The 20,424-nt window shown below is 42.1% G+C and overlaps 1 protein-coding gene across 2 annotated transcripts in view; it reads right to left on the bottom strand.

Annotated features, from left to right (window-relative positions):
• The window catches only part of LOC128686222 (protein phosphatase PTC7 homolog), a 317,819-nt gene that overhangs the window by 3,641 nt on the left and 293,754 nt on the right, over positions 1–20,424 (bottom strand). For both annotated transcript variants that reach the window (XM_070083231.1, XM_070083232.1), the window contains 3 exons: positions 3,420–3,599; positions 2,582–2,780; positions 92–348 (listed from right to left, as the gene is read on the bottom strand). In XM_070083231.1, coding sequence (XP_069939332.1) covers positions 92–348; positions 2,582–2,780; positions 3,420–3,599 — 636 coding nt within the window. The remainder of the gene's footprint in view (positions 1–91; positions 349–2,581; positions 2,781–3,419; positions 3,600–20,424) is intronic.

The raw sequence follows: 20,424 nt of genomic DNA, 5'->3' as shown, positions 1-20,424 counted from the left end.
TCTATTCTTTCACAGTGGTTGTTTTGCATACATGTATATATATACGTATATATATACACACACACATATATATAGATAGATACATACGTACCTATAGCATTAATTCCATTCTCTCGTGCACTACGAGCAAATGGTGACATATAATCCTCATCAAATGCTAATTTTCGTGCTTGCTGCGCAATAGAATTGGCTGCTTGCTGCAGTAATAGTAAGTCTGTAGAACCCTGGACTTTAACCATTTCCTTGATAATCATAGAATCTGGAAGATTATCAAATACACCATCTGTAGCCACCATTAGCATGTCCCCTTCTTTTACTAGGAACTCTAAAGTATCAGCACTTTCTGGTCTGGAAATAAAAACATTTGTTAATACTCAGCATATTCACTTTCATTATTATTATTACAATCATTAACTAAGCCCACAAGGGTCATACAGCGCTGTAGTGTTTCTTAACCCTTAAACTGTCCAAACATAGATCTACAATCATGTACGTGCACAGCACTCTGAAAGTAGATCTGTTCCTTTTTTTACATGAGAGCATGTAAAAAAAAAAAAATCCGAGCACTACGCGTATGAACGCAGATCTACGTTTTGAGAGTTTAAGGGTTAAATACTGGCTGTGTTCTGATAGAAACTACACCACCATTTCTCTCATTTCACCCAAATGTTCTACTTGCTCCTATGCTTCTTATCAGCTAATATAAAACAATATAAATATACAGTGGTCCCCCGCATAACGTTGGCATCGCATAGTGTTAAATCCGCATAGCGATACATTTTATCGCTAAAATTTTGCCTCGCATAGTGTTAAAAAATTCGCTCAACGCGATTCATCCGAGACACGTCCATGCGGCCTGAGCCAGCCTCACTTGTTCTGCCAGTGGCATTGTTTACAAGCCAGCCTCCGCGGTAACATTCAAGCATACAATCGGAACATTTTGTATTATTACAGCCTTTTTATAGTGATTTCACCTGAAAAATAAGTGACCATGGGCCCCAAGAAAGCTTCTAGTGCCAACCCTACAGGAATAAGGGTGAGAATTACTATGGAGATGAAGAAAGAGATCATTGCTAAGTATGAAAGTGGAGTGCGTGTCTCCGAGCTGGCCAGGTTGTATAGTAAACCCCAATCAACCATCGCTTCTATTGTGTCCAAGAGAACGGCAATCAAGGAAGCTGTTCTTGCCAAAGGTTTAACTGTGCTTTCGAAACAGAGATCGCAAGTGATAGAAGATGTTGAGAGACTGTTATTGGTGTGGATAAACGAAAAACAGATAGCAGGCGATAGCATCTCTCAAGCGATCATAAGTGAAAAGGCTAGGAAGTTGCACGAGGATTTAATTAGAAAAATGCCTGCAACTAGTGGTGATGCGAGTGAATTTAAGGCCAGCAAAGGTTGGTTTGAGAGATTTAAGAGGCGTAGTGGCATACATAGTGTGATAAGGCATGGTGAGGCTGCCAGTTCGGAGAGAGAAATTGAAGAAGTTGCCTACTTCAAAGATTAAGGAAATCTGTGCAAAGTGGCTTGAAGTGCAAACCTTCATGGATGAAAATCACCCTCAGACAGCTATTGCAAGCCGTGCTGGTGACTATTACACTGACACTGTCGTGAAACACTTTAGGGAAGTCATAAAGGAACGAGAGGTACAGGTCACTATGGACAGATATGTTGTGCGACAGAAGTCCAGTGACTCTGAAGCTGGCCCTAGTGGCATTAAAAGAAGAAGGGAAGCAACCCCGAAAAAGGACTTAACACCTCAAGTCCTAATGGAAGGGGATTCCCCTTCTAAACACTAAAACCATCCAGTCTCCCCTCCTTCCATCCCATCAATCATCACCACATCTTCAATAAAGGTTAGTGTCATGTAACTGTGCATGTTTTCTTAAGTTTGTGTGTATTAAAATTAATATCTCATGTGGTAAAATTTTTTTTTTTTCATACTTTTGGGTGTCTTGCACGGATTAATTTGATTTCCATTATTTCTTCTGGGGAAAATTAATTCGCATAACGATAATTTCACATAACATTGAGCTCTCAGGAACGGATTAATAGTGTTATGCGGGGGTCCACTGTACGTATATTCACTTCTCTTACAAGATTAGCATCTGAAATTTTGTGTCTATCCACAAGATTTCAGGTGAACTGTCAAACACAAGTTTCCCTAGCAAAAAAGTTATGTTTTGTTACAGTATATAAGAAATCTAGTTTACGACCTGCTCAACATACTCGTACCTACAACTGTACTGTTTACAGCTTAGCTGAAGTTATTTCATACTTTTCTGTTCATGCATACGAATGTTTTGTATGCAAATATACAACTGTTTGTGTTGTACACAGTGTTTCTCCTAAACCTTACAGTATAAAATACAGTACTAAAAGCATAAGGTTCGACTTGCGTCCATTTTGACTGACGACCGGTCAGTCAGGACCAAGCTCAGTTGTAAGTCGGATGGTACTTGTACAATACAGTACGTATCTTCAACATAACATTTGTTCCCTTTACATTCCAGCACTAGAACTCTCCTGTTCATAAGTTATTTATTGTGCCACCCAAAGTTTGGATGGCAAAATTCCTCACCTGTCACTGAGGACCTGAGCATTAGTGCCAGGAGGAGGGAGAGAGAGTTGGAAGGGCGTGTTGAAGTAGTGCTGCTGCTCTTGTGATCGGTGTACCACTGATCCATTGCGCACTACTAGAAACCCAGAATCCCCAATATTGGCTGAATACAGCTGCCCTGCATCTCCCTGCAGTACCACTACACATGCTGTGCTGCTTCCTGAAATATGCCTTTCAATTTATTATAGTTGTTTTATTTTACTAAAAAAAATTTTTTTTCAAGCAACTGAGTTTAAAATACAAGTAATGTACACTACAGCCTCTCCTCACTTAGCAACATACTCATTTATCGACAACTTGGACTTACGACAAGCTCTCTGACCAGTATGCATACCTAAATAATCTATATTAGAGCTGATTTCCTCTATTCTGTTTAATATAATATACAGTACACAACTGTATAAACACTGAAAAATATACCAGAAGTGTTATAAATGATGCAAAGATGACATTAAAATAATATCAAAGATGGTTGATACAAACCCACTACCATTATAGTAAGCTCCTCACTTAGTGACGAATTCATTTACCAAGGTGGTCTTAGGAATGGAACTCCGTCGTTAAGTGAGGAGAGGCTGTATTTTAAAATTAAAAACTTGAACAAAAATAGAATACTGTACCTGTATTTCACAAGTGGTTCATAAATTAAAACTCTATACTGGAGGATGTTTTGGTTTATCCCACACCATTATGAAGTCCCAGAATTGTGATCTTTATTCTTTAACAATATGAAAAAAAGGATATTTTGGAGTTAATACTGTTAATTACAAGCTATATCATGCCAACAGGTACTACTGACCAAGGATGTGCGTTTTATTCTCAAGTAGTTCGTAGTATGCCCGGGCAATAATAGCAGCAGGCTCAGATGGGGTGAACTGTCCACTTCGCACTACTCGTTCACTTACACGCATCAAGGAATGAGAGAACTCTCCAGGATCTATCCCCCATGCCCGCCATCCACCTACACCATCTGCAACACCTGCAACATTAAAGGAAATAATCAGCACACACCACTACACTAATAAGTAGTACATTACAATACATTACTGGCTACAAACCTAAACTTAGTCTGAATCTAAGGTCACAAACATCATACTTAATACAGATAAAAACTTAAAGATATATTATACTCCAGTTCAAAGTCCAGGCAAAACTGAGAATAAAAACCAGAGACAAAAGAAGAAAGCTACACAATGTCCTGAACAAAGTGTAATAATTATTAGGCAGGTTATGGGAATGAAGGGTAAAGAAAACGATAAGAAACAGGGTATACACTGGGACAAAGGATAAAAACCTTACACATGAATATTGAAAATAGAATATGAAAAAAGGTGCATTAAAGAGCTACACACACCTAAGAAATCACTTGAGTTTTAAATACATTATATACACAAAATTTTGAGACTTGTTATTCTGACTCACTCACTCTTTCAATGATGATATGCTGTGATGAAAAAGTGACAATCAAATATGAAAACGGATAAACTTGAAGGCATGCAAAAACTTCTATTAAATGACTAATGCTCTTCTAGCTCTATGAATTCTCAAAAGATTAAACTAGAATGCTAGAGGATGGAGAGCCAAGGTCTCAAACTGAAAAATGATGGAATAGCCACTCTCCACATTTTGCTTACCTACCTCCTGAGGCAATGGTCAGAGTCAGCAAGGTCTCCAAGCAACTACATATACATATTAGGTGGCAAAAAGTGTCCTGCAGCTGAATGGCAGAATGCTTGGTTCATAGCCATAAGAGACCCAGGTTTGATTCCTAGGTGGGACCTTTAACATACCTTTGAGGGCTTTCAAAGAGTTTTCCTTCCTTTCACAGCCGAGCCCTGAGCCAGGCTTGTCTGATGCTCACCTGATTCACTAGGCTGTTACTGCCAATGGCCCACTTTCATCACAGATGGGATGGTTTCCTCAGAGTTTCTACACACTACTTACTTTGCAGAATTAGGGACCGAGGTGCTAGTAGACTGTTGTGGGCTGCATTATAGTGGTGTTGGTGTGCTTTAAATAGGTTGAATTTTAAAGCAACTTGAGCATATGTAACAGCTCATTGCCTTTATCTTTATTTTTAATGGGTTTTGAGTTTTTCCTACTCTCAGAGCCAGGCTCATCTGGTGCTTCCCTGGTCAATGAGGCTGTTGTTGCTACTAGCAGCCTGCTGGCCTACATAACCATCACAGCCTGCTTGATCTGGCACCTGGTGGAGGTATTTGACTATTTTCTCCTTAAAGACTTGTATGCTTGTTCCTGCATTGTTTCTAATATCTTCTGGCAAGATCCACTGTTATATTGTCTTACAGTTTTTCCATGTCTTGTTTGGAGATGATTTTCATGCTTATTTTGGTACCACCACAAATGATATAAAAGTGTGGCGAGTGACTTTATACCAGTCTTAAAATTCAAATGAGTAAACAAAAAAAAGAGTTACTATTGCTGTTACTAGCATTAGTAGTATTCTACTAAAGTATTTACACACATTTACACAGTAGTGCAAACAATCAAATGCAGACTCTAAATGACCACTAACTGGTGCATCTCATACAAGACTGAGAGATCCAGACACCATATTCCCAAATATCCAATCAGTACTACTACTAACAAACAAGCTAAGTGTGACCCGACCAAGCTATTTGTCGTCGAGGTAATTGGTGAGAAGGGACATCTGACGTGGTCTGTGGCCCATGACTTTGTTGCAAGGGTCTCTACACCCGAGCACCGGGGCAGAGAAGCCACCAAACTCAATTAGAACAGTAATTGGCAAGTTAATGCCATAACTATGTTATCCACTAGACCGGCCAATTGCAGCCTTTATCTGGATAACCAGAACTTCTGACTCGTGCAACGAGACTCGTAATTTACACAGGTATCTGGAACCCAGAGAGGACACAGGAAGACCTGGAGACAAAGAGGAAGAGGAATGAGAGGTAGAGGAAAGGAGGCAGAGTAATATCAGAAAGTAATGATGGAAATTAAGAGGTGGTTATTAAGGAAGTGCATATAAATGTAAAGGAATAAGACAATTCTATAAGCAATGCTATACGATTACACCCGTTTTTTTCACTAACCATGCGAAACCAGTTCATCATTTTATGCTGATAAACAAACAAGATACAAAAGATTACTGCAAAAAAAGGACAATGAAAAAAAAAATCTTTGTTTATAATTACTGAAATTATTATTTGCCAAGTTTTGGTATTGTACTGTGTAAGAATGAGGAAGGGATGTGGAAGGGTTATCACAAAGACTGAACATGAGAACTTCTGCTCTCTCTACACCCCTCATTCTTTACCACCTCTTTCCCTCCCTCCATTTTCTCTTTCTGTCCCAACTCTCGTCCACAACTAACTTTCCAAAACTCTCCTGTTATCCACCTTAATCCACCTCCCATGGACGTCAGCTCAAGTTTGCCCATCACTTTACTAAGGAAGCTCAAGAGCCTTTATTAGCTTAGGCTAGAAGGAAATTAGAAACCACGGCAACAGTCTACACTATCTGAATGAACAAAAATGGTGAAAAATGTTTGTAAATACTTATAAATCAGTAAAATTCCTTATCTTCCATTTTGTATACATAAATAGATAAAATAATAAATAATAAGACGATTATTAACACATCACTATATTTACTGAATAAGATTACTTACATGTATTTCAATTCCTTCCTTAAGAAATGCTGCATCTGGCTAGGAAGCCCAACTACTGCAGGTTTACTTCACCAGACATAAGACAATAATGATTTTCTTGGAAGATTCCTAACCGCTCAAAACCTACATGGCCACACTTGTCTCGCTGTGCCCCAACAGACTCAGAATACAGCCTTTTGTTCTTAAGCAGTTAACTAGATTCCTAAACTAGAAAACCAAGCATAGGTCAAGGATGATCAGTGAAAAAAGCAGGTTAAGGATGATCAATGGTAATAAGTAGGGCACCCCAAAGATCAGTACTAAAGCAAATAATTCTGTTCTGGATATGTCAATGAATTATCAGAGGTTAAATGATTGTTTTGTTTTACTTACAAAGCACTAGAGATTTTCAACTAAACCTATTTCGTGTCTAACATTACCAAATATACACTGTCAGTATCAGTTTGTTACTGTTACCTGGTTACCTGGAGGTTATTCCGGGGATCAACGCCCCCGCGGCCCGGTCCATGACCAGGCCTCCCGATGGATCAGGGCCTGATCAACTAGGCTGTTACTGCTAGCCGCACGCAGTCCGACGTACGAGCCACAGCCCGGCTGATCCGGCACTGACTTTAGGTATCTGTCCAGCTCTCTCTTGAAGGCAGCCAGCGGTTTATTGGCAATTCCCCTAATGCTTGATGGGAGGCTGTTGAACACTTTTGGGCCCCGGACACTTATGGTGTTTTCTCTTAGTGTACCAATGGCGCCCCTACTTTTTATTGGCGGCATTTTGCATCGCCTGCCCAGTCTTTTACTTTCGTAGGGAGTGATTTCTGTGTGCAGATTTGGGACCATTCCTTCCAAGATTTTCCAAGTGTAGATTATGATATATCTCTCCCTCCTGCGTTCCAACGAGTACAAGTCAAGTGCTTCCAAGCGTTCAGGTGCTTGACAGAACTTATACGTGCAGTAAAGGATCTCTGTACACTCTCTAGATCTGCGATTTCACCTGCTTTGTATGGAGATGTTAATGTACAGCAGTATTCCAGCCTAGAGAGAACAAGTGATTTGAAAAGGATCATCATGGGCTTGGCATCTCTCGTTTTGAAAGTTCTCATTATCCATCCTATCATTTTCTTTGCATGTGCGATCGTGGCACTGTTGTGATCCTTGAAAGTGAGATCCTCAGACATTACTACTCCCAGGTCCCTTACATTATTTTTCCGCTCTATTGTATGGCCGGAGTCAGTAGTATACTCTGTTCTAGTTATTATCTCCTCCAGTTTTCCATAACGGAGTAGTTGGAATTTGTCCTACTTGAACATCATATTGTTTACCATTGCCCACTGGAAAACTTTGTTTATATCTTCTTGGAGGTTAACCGCGTCCTCAGCAGATGACAGCCTCATGCAGATCCTAGTATCATCCGCAAAGGATGATACGGTGCTGTGGTGTATATCTCTTGTTTATGTCTGATATGAGGATAAGGAATAAGATGGGGGAGAGTACTGTGCCTTGTGGAACAGAGCTCTTCACTATGGCAGCCTCCGATTTAACTCTGTTGACCACTACGCTTTGTGTTCGATTTGTTAGGAAGTTGAAGATCCATCTCCCCACTTTCCCAGTTATTCCTTTAGCACGTATTTTATGGGCTATTACGCCATGATCGCATTTGTCAAGTGCTTTTGCAAAGTCTGTGTATATTACATCTGCATTCTGATTTTCTTCCAGTGCATCCAAGGCCATGTCATAGTGATCCAGTAGTTGTGAGAGGCAGGAGCGACCTGCCCTGAACCCATGTTGCCCTGGATTGTGCAGATTTTGGGAACCCAGGTGATTTGCAATCCTGCTTTCAAATATTTTTATGATGTGGGATGTCAGAGCTATTGGTCTATAGTTCTTAGCTAATGCTTTGCTGCCACCTTTATGGAGTGGGGCTATATCCGTTGTTTTAAGTGACTGTGGAATTTCACCCATGTCCAAGCTCCTCCTCCATAGTGTACTTAGGGCACGCGAGAGGGGTTTCTTGCAGTTCTTAATGAAAACAGAGTTCCACGAGTCTGGGCCCGGGGCTGAGTGCATAGGCATGTTGTCAATGGCTTTTTCGAAATCTATCGGAGTTAGGGTAATGTCGGAAATCTGGCATACATTTATGGAGTTTTGAGGCTCATTCATTTAGAAATCATTTGGGTCGTCGATCCTCAGACCGATTAGTGGTTCACTAAACACAGAGTCGTACTGGGATTTCAATATTTCACTCATTTCCTTGTTGTCGTCTGTGTAAGTCCCATCCTGTCTGAGTAAGGGCCCGATACTAGATGTGGTATTTGCCTTGTTTTTGGCATATGAAAAGAAATATTTTGAATTTCTTTCAATTTCACTAATAGCTTTAAGCTCCTCCTGCCTCTCCTGGTTCCTGTAAGAGTCATTTAGCTTAAGTTCGATAGTTTCCACTTCCCTGGTCAGCGCCTCCTTTCGTGTATCAGATATTCTAGCACTCCTGAGGAGCTCAGTGACTCTTCGTCGTCTTCTGTAGAGGGAGCGTCTTTTTCTCTCCAGTTTACTCCTGCTCTTCTTCTTTCTTAGGGGAATATGCCTAGAACATGCTTCGGCTACCAGGAAGTTGATCCTTTCAAGGCACTGGTTTGGATCCATGTCATTAAAGACATCTTCCCAACATGTTTTGTTTAGGACATGGTTTACCTGGTCCCAGTTGATGTTCTTGTTGTTGAAATTGTATTTTGTGAAGACACCTTCACAGGTACATGCATTCTGTTGTTCAGGACCCCTATGCATGTACGTCTGGACTTCGATTAGATTGTGATCGGAATTAGTTGTTTTTGATATTCTTATGTCTCTTATCAGGTCCTCATTATTTGTGAAGATAAGGTCAAGTGTGTTTTCTAGTCTTGTTGGCTCCACTATCTGCTGGCTTATGGTGTGTTTTTCGCAGAGACTTAGTAGCTCATGTGTGTGTGACCTTTCATCTGCGCTACCTCCGGGGATTGTTTCAGCTATAACATTATTTGCTACATTCTTCCATTTTGTATGCCTTAGGTTGAAATCACCAAGCAGTAAGATGTTTGGGGATGGAGCTGGAAGGTTTTCCAAACAGTAATCGATTTTCAGTAGCTGTTCCTTGAACTGTTGGGAGGTTGCATCTGGTGGCTTGTATACAACCACAATGACTAGGTTTTGGTTCTCGATCTTTATTGATAGAACTTCAACTACCTCATTTTTGGTGTTCAGCAACTCCGTGCAGATAAGGGACTCTTTGACATACAGGCCAACCCCCCCTTGTTGCCTGTTTTTTCTGTCGCATCTAAAAAGGTTGTAACCACTTATCCATATTTCACTGTCAAAGTGATCTTTTGTGTGAGTCTCTGTGAAGGCTGCAAACATTGCATTAGACTCCACTAGAAGTCCACTGATAAAAGGTATTTTGTTGTTGGTGGATGGCTTAAGGCCCTGTATATTAGCAAATATGAACGAGGTTGTATTCTGTGTTTGTTGGGGGGATTTTGTTATTGGCATCAGTAGTTGTAATTCTGGAGGGCCATGGGTGGCCACTGGCTGCGCCTCCAGTCCAACAAGGCTCCAAGCTGGTGGACTATTTTTGTTATTTCCTTCCATTTTCTTTTTTCGTTTCCTGCCACTAAAAAATCACCTGGAGTTGGGTTGTTGTAGCTACTATTGTTTGTCTTGTGGGGTCTGTGCCTCCTGGTCCCTTTTAGATGGTATGCAGGGCACTCGATGTTGTAACACTGCTTCTGGAGGACCGAGGAGTGGCACATTTTTGGGTGAAAGAAAGTACAGGAAGAAGAACGACACACTCCTTTAGACAGGAGGTCGCTACATTTTTTGGGATGGTCAAAGTTGCATGTCCCATTTTTTTCCCCTGTTATTCCATGCTTACAGATGCCCCAAGCATAATATTTGCACAAATTCACCTTTGGTTGAGAATTGTTGGGAGGTGTGTTGTCAATTTCTGCAGATTCTGGGACTGCACTATAATCCTCAGTATCCAAGCCAGGGCCACCCTGTCCTGGATTCCATCTACTTTCCCCAGTAGAGGAAGGAGGAGACTCCTCTCCAACATCTGTACTGTGGGCCACGGTCTTGTGCAATGATGGTTGTATATTTACTGTTTTTGTGGTGGTTTGGGTAGTGTCCCTAGGAGAGTCTGGGCTGGCAGTAAGGCTGGGGGCTGGGTCTGGGTCAGCACTGGGGCTGGGGGGGTGGGGCTGGGTCTGGGCCAGCACCAGCACTGAGGGTATTGGTGCTATGCCTGGGGGAGCCTGGGCCAGCACCAGCACTGTGGGTATTAGTGCTATGACTGGGGGATGGGTCTGGCTTAGCACCATGTGGGTGACTAGGTAGTTTCGAGTCATCTGTTGTGGTATGGACATTCTGCATTTTTTGATACACTATCTCTTTCTCCCATGTTTTATATATTTTTGGTAGACTATCCAAGAGGTCATCCTTGTTTTCTTGATTATTTTTATCATTTATTACTCTCCTTAGTACCTTTCTGATACCTGCCCAAAGTTCTACATCTTTATTGCACAACCAGAAGCACCTTGCTAGTTCGAGGTCATTTTTTGAGGCTGTATTTAGTCTAGTACAAGAGATATGGTGTTTGGAAGAGCATAGGTTGCATGTGATTCTGGATTTCCTTCCAAGGATTTTTTTACATGTCCCACAGATATGCTGTGCTGACATCCTGTCTGTATCCTACTACACTGTATGCCACGGAAGAAAACTGATTTCCACTTTACCTTTCTCTTGCTGGTGCCAGTAATATGCAAGATGTATTTATACGAACCAAGTTTGCAGTATGTGGGTGGTGGTGCAGGGTGGGTGGTGGGTGTAGGGTGGGTGGTGGGTGCAGGGTGGGTGGTGGGTGTAGGGTGGGTGGTGGGTGCAGGGTGGGTGGTGGTGTAGGGTGGGTGGTGGGTGCAGGGTGGGTGTGAGCCGGCAGACTTGCCCACACTCCACACTTCACTTAGTTAGGCCTACGCTAACTTCCCCCTACACTTCTAAGGAAAAGATTATTTCCTGTTTAGTAGATGTAACGGTCGTATGCTCAATTTATGTATGCTGTGATTCCCTGCACCTCAATGCTACCATCACTCGTGGTGGTGTGGTGGTGTAGGGTGGGTGGTGGGTGCAGGGTGGGTGTGAGCCGGCAGACTTGCCCACACTCCACACTTCACTTAGTTAGGCCTACGCTAACTTCCCCCTACACTTCTAAGGAAAAGATTATTTCCTGTTTAGTAGATGTAACGGTCGTATGCTCAATTTATGTATGCTGTGATTCCCTGCACCTCAATGCTACCATCACTCGTTTCATATCTTATGACTATAGTAGTTACTTATCCGTTATTTACACTTCACTGGACCTCTGGCAATAGTTCGCTAGTGCCAGTCGCTTGTAAGATATTCCCCTTTCTACACTGTATATTGTGTTGTGACCAATTCACTCTCATATTACACATCATAATCACAAAGCAAGCAAAAACTATTTAAAATCTGGTTTTTATATTCTGCCATCCATGTTCATAATATGTTTCGTGTTATAGGCAGTGTCAGCAAATATAGATGAAATGTGAACTATCCTCACCATTTAGGCCCAGAGAGATGTTGGGTTCTTAAGTCGGGGAAGCACCCTGTAGGAAGAGTGGCACTCCTCCCACCACTCCTCTCCACTCCTACCCACAGAGCTGTAGTACCCCTAGGAGTTTAGTGCATAAAATGCATTACTCCTAGGCACAAACCATTCAAACCATATTAAGGAAATCCGACATCAGAGGGAAGCAGAAAATGATTACAAGGATGGTTTAACAAGTTATTGCTGGATTTCTTTGAGAACAAGTGCAAGTTTGTGCAGTCTAGGGAAGGAGAGGGGAGACTAGAAAGGAGTACAGACTGGGAAGAGAAAAATTACAAACAATAATGAAAGAAAGAATCAGAGTGAATATAACATTAAACATTTTGTTAGAGAAGTACAGTAGACCGTTAATTAGCACGAGTTTATTTGGCACGATTTGAGTATAGCAGAATTGCGGCACAATTTTATGTAACACGCTGTATGATGAATTTAACACGGTTCAGTTTGCGGGAAGGTAAAAAAAAAAAAAACTTCCCTTTTCCTCAAGCGGCTGCCTTGTTGTGGTTCAGCTTGGGAGACCTCCCGCCGTCCCCCCGCCCCGACACTACCCCACCATCAAAGCATTCTTACTTCATACGTGTCCAGTCCAACTTCTCTGCCACAAGCTTGTGATTGTGAATTGTGTTTTGATCTTTTAATTGCTGTATCTTGTATCTACCAAGCAATCATGACACCCAGTAAGCATACCAGTGTTGAATATCAAAATGGTATACAATACCGACAGGATGGTAGGTAGGACACAGGCAACAGTTAGGCAACTTTATTCCGAAACGATTTGCCTACACAGTAGGCTTCTTCAGTCGAATACAGAAAGTAGGCAGGAACAGTAGAGATGTGAAGACGATGTAATCAGTCCATCACCCTTAAAGTCGTAGATTTGAGGTTGTCAGTCCCTCAGCCTGGAGAAGTTCAGTTCCATAGTTTCGGAATAAAGTTGCCTAACTGTTGCCTATGTGTGTTACCTACCATACCAGTGTTGCTCAAAGTGGCAAGACAAGGTGTAAACATTTAAGTCTTAGAATTAACGAAGGAAACAAAGATATTAGACAAGACATCCTGTGGCCATAATGAAGTGTTACTTTGTATACACAAAAAAAAAAAGTAAACATAAGTTTGTGTGACTGACTGAATTACTGAGCGACTTGACTGACTTACTGAACGACTTGACTGACTTACTGAACGACTTGACTGACTTACTGAACGACTTGACTGACTTACTGAACGACTTGACTGACTTACTGAACGACTTGACTGACTTACTGAATCACTTGACTGACTTACTGAATCACTTGACTGACTTACTGAATCACTTGACTGACTTACTGAATCACTTGACTGACTGAATGACAAAGACACTCCACAACAACCATCAACTTCAGTACCAGAACCGCTACCATCCACCTCAGCCCAGTAGGGCCACAACATAACTCTCCACTCCACAATCATCCACAAACACCAGCATCCACAATTTAAGGTAAGAAATACTATTATTTCTGTTACATTTGTAGTCTTAAGCAGTAAAAATAACATAATACATCACAACAATGAATTACAATTACATGTTCACTTTTATTTTTGTAAGATGTGGAGGCCTAAAAAATAGTTTGGCTTTTTGGAGGCTCTCAGGAACGTAACTATTTTTCCCGTAAGTTCTTCAATTCATCTAACAGTGTTTTCAGGAACGTAACTGTGTTAAATAACGGTCTACTGTACTTCAGCTGTATATCATTGCCACAATATGCGAGGTGGTTTATTTTATTTCGGAATAAGTATTGAAAATCTTAATGAACAATGCTTTGAGACTCCTTGATATACCTTTTATGAGTTTCGAGAATCTTTCTACTCCCGGAGCCCGGCCATGGACCAGGTCTGGTGCCAGACTGGTCAACCAGGCTGTTGCTACTGGAGACCCACTGCTCTACATACCCATCACAGCCTGGTTGATCTGGCACCTGGTGAAGGTACTTGTCCAATTTCCTCTTGATGACCTCTACACTTGTTCCAGCAGTGTTTCTGATGTCTTTTGGTTGAGTGTTGAATAATCATGGGGCCACGCATGTTGACAGTGTTCCCTCATTGTACCCACTGCACCCCTGCTTTTCACTGGGTTTATTTTGCACTTCCTCCCATATCTCTCGCTCAAATACGTATGTTGTTAGGTAGTGTGCAGATTTGGGACCAGGCCCTCGAGTACTTTCCAGGTATACATTATCATGCATCTCTTTCCTCCACTCCAGTGAATACATATTAAGGCAGTCCCAGTATAATCCTACACACAAACTATGTGAAGCCTATTTTTTTATTAAAAAATTGTTGAATAGAGTACTAGCTTGACTAAACACACCCAGAAGCTTGAAAACGCCCTAAGATTTGCAGCCAGACTAATGCTAGATCTGAGAGGTTTACATTACGAATTAACACTAAATTAACTGAGCCTAGCGAATGAGTGATAGGAGGATTAAGGCAGATATGATTACGATGTAGACCTTTTGAGAAATCAATAGGGCAGATTGAGAGATGAAATTAGATCACAAACACTCCAACAGAGGAAACAAGATTTCAGATTTCCCAGTCTGGTCAACCAGGCTGTTGCTGACAGCAGCCTTAGGAAAACTCAGGAAACCGGTCACAGGTATATAAGAGGTGTCGAAGACTCTGAGGCTTACACAGCCATCAGATTCCGGCTGGTCCAATAACACTTCTTATTTCTGTTCATGGAAGACTGAAAACTCTTGAATGTTTACATAAAGTTGTGTGTGTTCATTATCGCGCTTACCTTTGATATACCTTTGAAGAATTTCGAGAGTATATCTACTGAGCCCGGCCATGGGCCAGGCTCGTCTGGTGCTTGCCTGGTCAACCAAGCTGTTGCTGCTGGAGGCCTGCTGCCCCACATATCCATCACAGCCTGGTTGATCTGGCACCTAGTGAACATACTTGTCTAGTTTCCTCTTGAAGGCTTCAACACTTGTTCCAGCAGTGTTTTTGATATCTTCTGGTAAGATGTTGAAAAGTCTGGGACCCCGGATGTTGATACAGTGTTCCCTTATTGTCCCCACCGCACCCCTGCTCCTCACTGGGTTTATTTTACACTTCCTCCCATATCTCTCACTCCAGTATGTTGTTATGGCAGTGTGCAGATTTGGGACCAAGCCCTCGAGTACCTTCCAGGTACCTCTCTCTCCTCCGCTCCAATGAGTACATGTTCAAGACTTGCAGGCATTCCCAGTTGTTTAGGTGCTTTACTGGCTCAATGTGAGCCGTAAACGATCTCTATTTGTTCCAGCTCCGATATTTCTCCTGCCCTGAACGGGGCCGTCAGCACTGAGCAATATTCTAAGTGAGGGAGCACTAGCGATTTGAAGTGTCACCATCGGCATTGTTATCCTTGTTTTGAAAGTTCTCAATACCCATCCAGTCATCTTCCTGGCTGTCGTGATCTTTGTCTTGTTATGGTCTTAAAAGAAAGGTCCGCTGACATAATTATTCCTAGTTTTTTTTACGTGTTCCTTATGTTCTATTTGATGACCCTCTCGAGTTTTGTATATAGTGCTCCTTTTGAGTTCTTCATTCTTTCCACACCTAAGCAGCTGGAACTTATCACCACTGAACGTCATGTTTTCCACTGCCCACTGGAAAACCCTGTTTGTCTTCCTGTACTTTTTCAGTGTCCTCTACCGTAGTGACTTTCATGCTTATTTTAGTGTCATCTACAAATGATGATACAAAAGTGTGCCGGGTGTTTTTGTCTATGTCCGCTATGAGGATGAGGAACAGCAGAGGTGCCAAGACAGTGCCTTGGGGCACTGAGCTTTTGACCTCGCTGATGATGGATCTTGCCCTGTTCACTACTATTTGTGTTTTGTGTGTAAGGAAGCCGAAAATCCATCTGCTTACCTTCCCCGTAATTCCCATGGCCTTCATTTTGTGCGCTATCATTCCATGATCGCATTTGTCAAACGCCTTTGCAAAATCTGTGTAAATCACATCTGCGTTTTGGTCGTCTTCCAGTACCTCCGTAATTCTGTCATAATGGTTCAGCAGCTGTGACAGACATGATCGTCCTGCTCTAAAACCATGCTGGTTCGGGTTATGTTGGTTGTGCTGCTCCATGAAATTTGTAACCTGCCGTCTCATCACTCTTTCGAAGATTTTTATGATGCGAGAGGTTAGGGCTACTGGTCTATAATTTTTAGCTAGTGCTCTACTACCTCCCTTGTGCAAAGGAGCTATGTCTGCACTCTTTAAGGCCTCCGATATTTCACCTAGATCTAAGCTCTTTCTCCAAAGAATACTGAGGGCTCGTGCTAGTGGTACTTTGCACTTCTTTATAAATAGAGCATTCCATGAATCTGGTCCAGGTGCTGAGTGAGTGGGCATGTTTTCCATTTCTTTTTCGAAATCTATGGGATTTGTACTGTCAGTTGGTTGGTCTGTGCGGCCTTCTTCTGGAGTGCAAAATATTTCTGGGTGCTGAACACCGACTCATACTGTTCTTTTAGGATTTCACTCATGTCCTGTTCGTCGTCAGTATATGAGTCTCCTCTCAGTAGTGGTCCAATTCTACAGGTACTTCTTCTCGTGTCTTTCAATGAATTAAATTGGATACAGAAACGTACTGCTGATACTAATGAGGAGAAGAAAAAAGTGCAGAGCTAGCTTTAGTGAAACATTTTGTTCTATGCAGACCTTAATTCATTAACATAATTAAATCAGCATGCAAAAAAAGGACGTTGAAATAAAATATTGCTCTGCAACGGGGGTCTTGATAGATATGCGAGTCTGCGAATCGCTAGCATAACCAACTTGGTTGATCAGGCGGTCAACAGGGAAGTTTGGTCTCAAGCCGGCTGCAGGAGCCAAGGCCGGGTCACCACTACTTGGAAAAGACCCGGGCCGGGAGAATACCGGCGAAAAAAAAAACAAAAAAAACAGAAGAGCCCTCTAAAGAGGTCACAAGTAAAACACAGGTGGTTTTAGCACGTTATGATAGTGTGCAGATTGAGGACCTGGCCAAACATCTTCCTTACATGTATATTGTCAGATATCTCTCTTATCCATGTCAGCGACTCCATTTACAGTAACTTGGGGTGTTAATTATAGTTTAGAATCTGTACTGATTAGGCGGGCAGTAAATGATCTCTCTACATTTCCAGCACTGATATCTCCCCTGCCTTGAAAGAAGCTGAGAGCACGGAAGAATAGCCTAGACAGGCTATAATATAAATCATGTTAAGCGCTAAACTCATGTGGGTCATTCAGCACAAGATATGGTGAAGGCTCGATCATTCGTCCGCGAGACAGACGCTCTTCCTATTTGTACTCGCCTAGATGTCACTAGACAGGCTGTGATGCCATACACTGCATGCTGCTGGTCAACCAGGCTGTTGCTGTTGCTAATCTGCTGATCCACACATCCATCACAGCCTGGTTTATCTGGCCCCTGTGAAGATACTTGCCCAATTTCCAACTGAAAACTTTTATACTTGTCCCAGCAGCGGTTCTGATATTTTCTGGCGAGATGTTAAATAGTCAGGGGCCCTGGATGTTGACACAGTCTTCCTGTCATAAGACAACTACTGTCATAAACACAGATCTTTCATAAGATAAAACTACTACTATAAGGGGAGATTATCACAAGAAACTTGTAGTAAAAGAGATCAAATAAAGACAGTTTACTGGGTAAGAGATTCAACAAAAAAATCAAATAAAGACGTATATAGAATGGCTTAAAGAAACAAGTAGGAAGTTTTGAAAATTGAAGAGCTCTTTGAACTAGCAGATCACCAGTGCTCGTGGCAACAACACTAAATACAACACACAAATAACATCCAAGGAAAAATTAACAAACAACAAAGTGCTAACAACATGAATATAAAGCACAACAAATATATACAAAGACACCATGAAAAAATAACCCCCATCAGTTTAAAAGCCCATTAATGTCAAAAGACACTTAAAAATTCCCCGAGATCCTTACAGGCACCCCGGTAATTATTAAAACCACGACATAAGCAAAAAGCGGCAAGTTGTGGACAAACAGTTAAAATGTGTTTCATGGTCAGCTGGACACAAGATACACGGGAAAGGAGGGAAGGGGGACGCTCCTAGGGACTCTTGCCAACAGGTGGCAAATGGGTGAAACGGGTGTGTACGATCCTCAGTCAACAGAGCCGTCGCTAAGCGACTACTACTGTTGGAGGAGAACCAAACACCCACATCCTCCTACCGAACCCTGCATAAACTTACTTGCCTGTAGGGCCCACCGGGCCTGTCCGTCACTTCCCAAGGATAAACCTAAAGAAGTAAATAATAAAAGTGAAAGATAACTTTCTTGCAGCACCATGTAAAATGATAGACAATAAGAAATAAAAGAGATAAAATTTATTAAGTATATAATAATAGTCCAGGATGAACAGATCCATCCTCCAGAAGGTGGTGCTTTGTCAGTTAAGAAACGGGAAACTGGCAATATTGCACTCCTGTAAAAAGTTAAATGGGTGACTGTCGACGGAGAGTTGAACAGCTGGAATAACCTGACGAATGTGTTTGTAAGGTGACCCACACTGTGATGAAACAACTAGTAAAAACTTTCTCCAAGCATACCTATGGATCTTAAATGACCGTCTCCACACTCCTTATTTACGATAAAGAAGACTGACATGTGAAGACAAGATTTATCTTAATAGCAAGAAATGCTTTAAACAGTAGCAACACAAGTTTGTAAGAAAATCTCTTGTTTCCTTTTTTGTTTTCCTCTCTCCTTCCCTTCTCCCCTATCTCTACATACCTTCCCACACTCGTCCTCCCACCCTCTGAGTCTCCTTGACCTCGTCTCTAGCTCAAGAGATTGTTGTAGTCGTGACGACACACTGATACAGCCTCCCAGAGAGTTCATCCTGTCATCTCTATCGCTGTGTTATACCTTCCCTATGACTCTCACTTTTCCATTTTTCAGGCTGTCCCATTCTTTCTCGTTGCCTCACCCGCCCTGGAAAGAATACTGGACTCATGCCGAGAGGCTGACATACACGGAATAGGGGCGCCCCATTAATCCGGCCAGCTCCGGTGCCTTTCCCTTTACACCATGGCACCCGTGGGTAACGATCGTCCCTCACCTCTCTCTACTGTGCTCCCTGGGTAGTCACCTCCCTCTACTCTGCTCCCTGGGTAGTCACCTCCCTCTACTCTGTGCTCCCTGGGTAGTCACCTTCCTTCCCTATCATTTGCTCCCAGGGTTATCTTCCCTCCAACCCTTTGCTCTCTGGGTCACTGGTGTCTCTTGTAAATTTTATATCCTGTCTCTCGCTCCTTCCTCATCTTCACACAGCAGAACCTCTTCCACTTTATCCCAGCCTCTCCTTTCTGCCGTCCACTAAACTTACTGAATATAGCAGCCTAATGATAGTACAGGAGAGCACGAAGTGCTCTCCTGTACGATCAATAATTAGGCTGTTGGTGCTGGCTACACGCAGTCCAACATACAATCCACGGTGCGGCCGAGAAGGAACCGACTGTATACACGTAGGATACTCCTCGCAGCTATGCATATCGCTGTGAACATTTCGCACAATCTACCGAGTCATTCACTTTCGTGGGGGAATAATTTTGGCGTATTGATGTAGGACCAATCTCTCCAAAATTTTCCAAGTGTAAATTATAATATTTTTAGTCTCCGTTCCAAGGGGTGCAATACGAGGACGAAGACCTTCTTGCATTCCACATGATTTAAATGCTTGACTGAGTTAGTATGAGCAGTGAACGTTTTCTGTACTTTCTCCAGATCTGCGATTTCACCAGCCTTAAAATGAGCAGTTAGTGTACAACAAGATTTCTAGTCTAGAGAGAACAGATGCACAAATAGCCTGCACATAGGAGACAAACTTACGACGACGTTTCGGGCCGACTACTTCCTTCATTTTATTACTTCTTCTTCCCCTCCCTCCCTCCTCTCTCTCCCTCCCTCCCTCTCTCTTTCTCTCTCTCTCTCTCTCTCTCTCTCTCTCTCTCTCTCTCTCTCTCTCTTTTTACACAGTTTGACAACGTTAGGTTAAGGATCCCTAGCTTTATTGACAAGCTATTTACAGGTTAAGGATTCCTAACTTCATTGACAAGCTAAGAGCTGTTACCTACATCAGCTCATTTGAAAGCATTTCTGTTATGAAACATACAAGTAGGGAACAGCATTTTCATTTGATCAACTGACTTTATCTAGTTGGCATAATAATGCTGTACAAATGTGTTCCATACTCGAATCATCCTGGGGATAAGTGATCTCAGATGAAGTGATGTTCTGGAGAAGGGTACAGCCAGAGTGAAGTTGCTGCTTTCTGCCTGCCTTGTCGTATAGAAACTTGTTTCACACTGTCCTCGAAGTGGATCCAAGTGTGGTACTTTGACAATACTGGCCTTGTACATAACAGTAAGGCCACCCACATCCCTCCTGTGTTGAAGGTTCTGCTGAAATGACAGGTCTATCCAGGATGGGTCCAGGCGAGAGAT

The sequence above is a fragment of the Cherax quadricarinatus genome, chromosome 9 (genome assembly GCF_038502225.1).
Source record: "Cherax quadricarinatus isolate ZL_2023a chromosome 9, ASM3850222v1, whole genome shotgun sequence".
Classification (NCBI taxonomy): domain Eukaryota; kingdom Metazoa; phylum Arthropoda; class Malacostraca; order Decapoda; family Parastacidae; genus Cherax; species Cherax quadricarinatus.
Note: the sequence above shows the minus strand (reverse complement) of the source record. Positions and strands in the feature narration are given on the sequence as shown.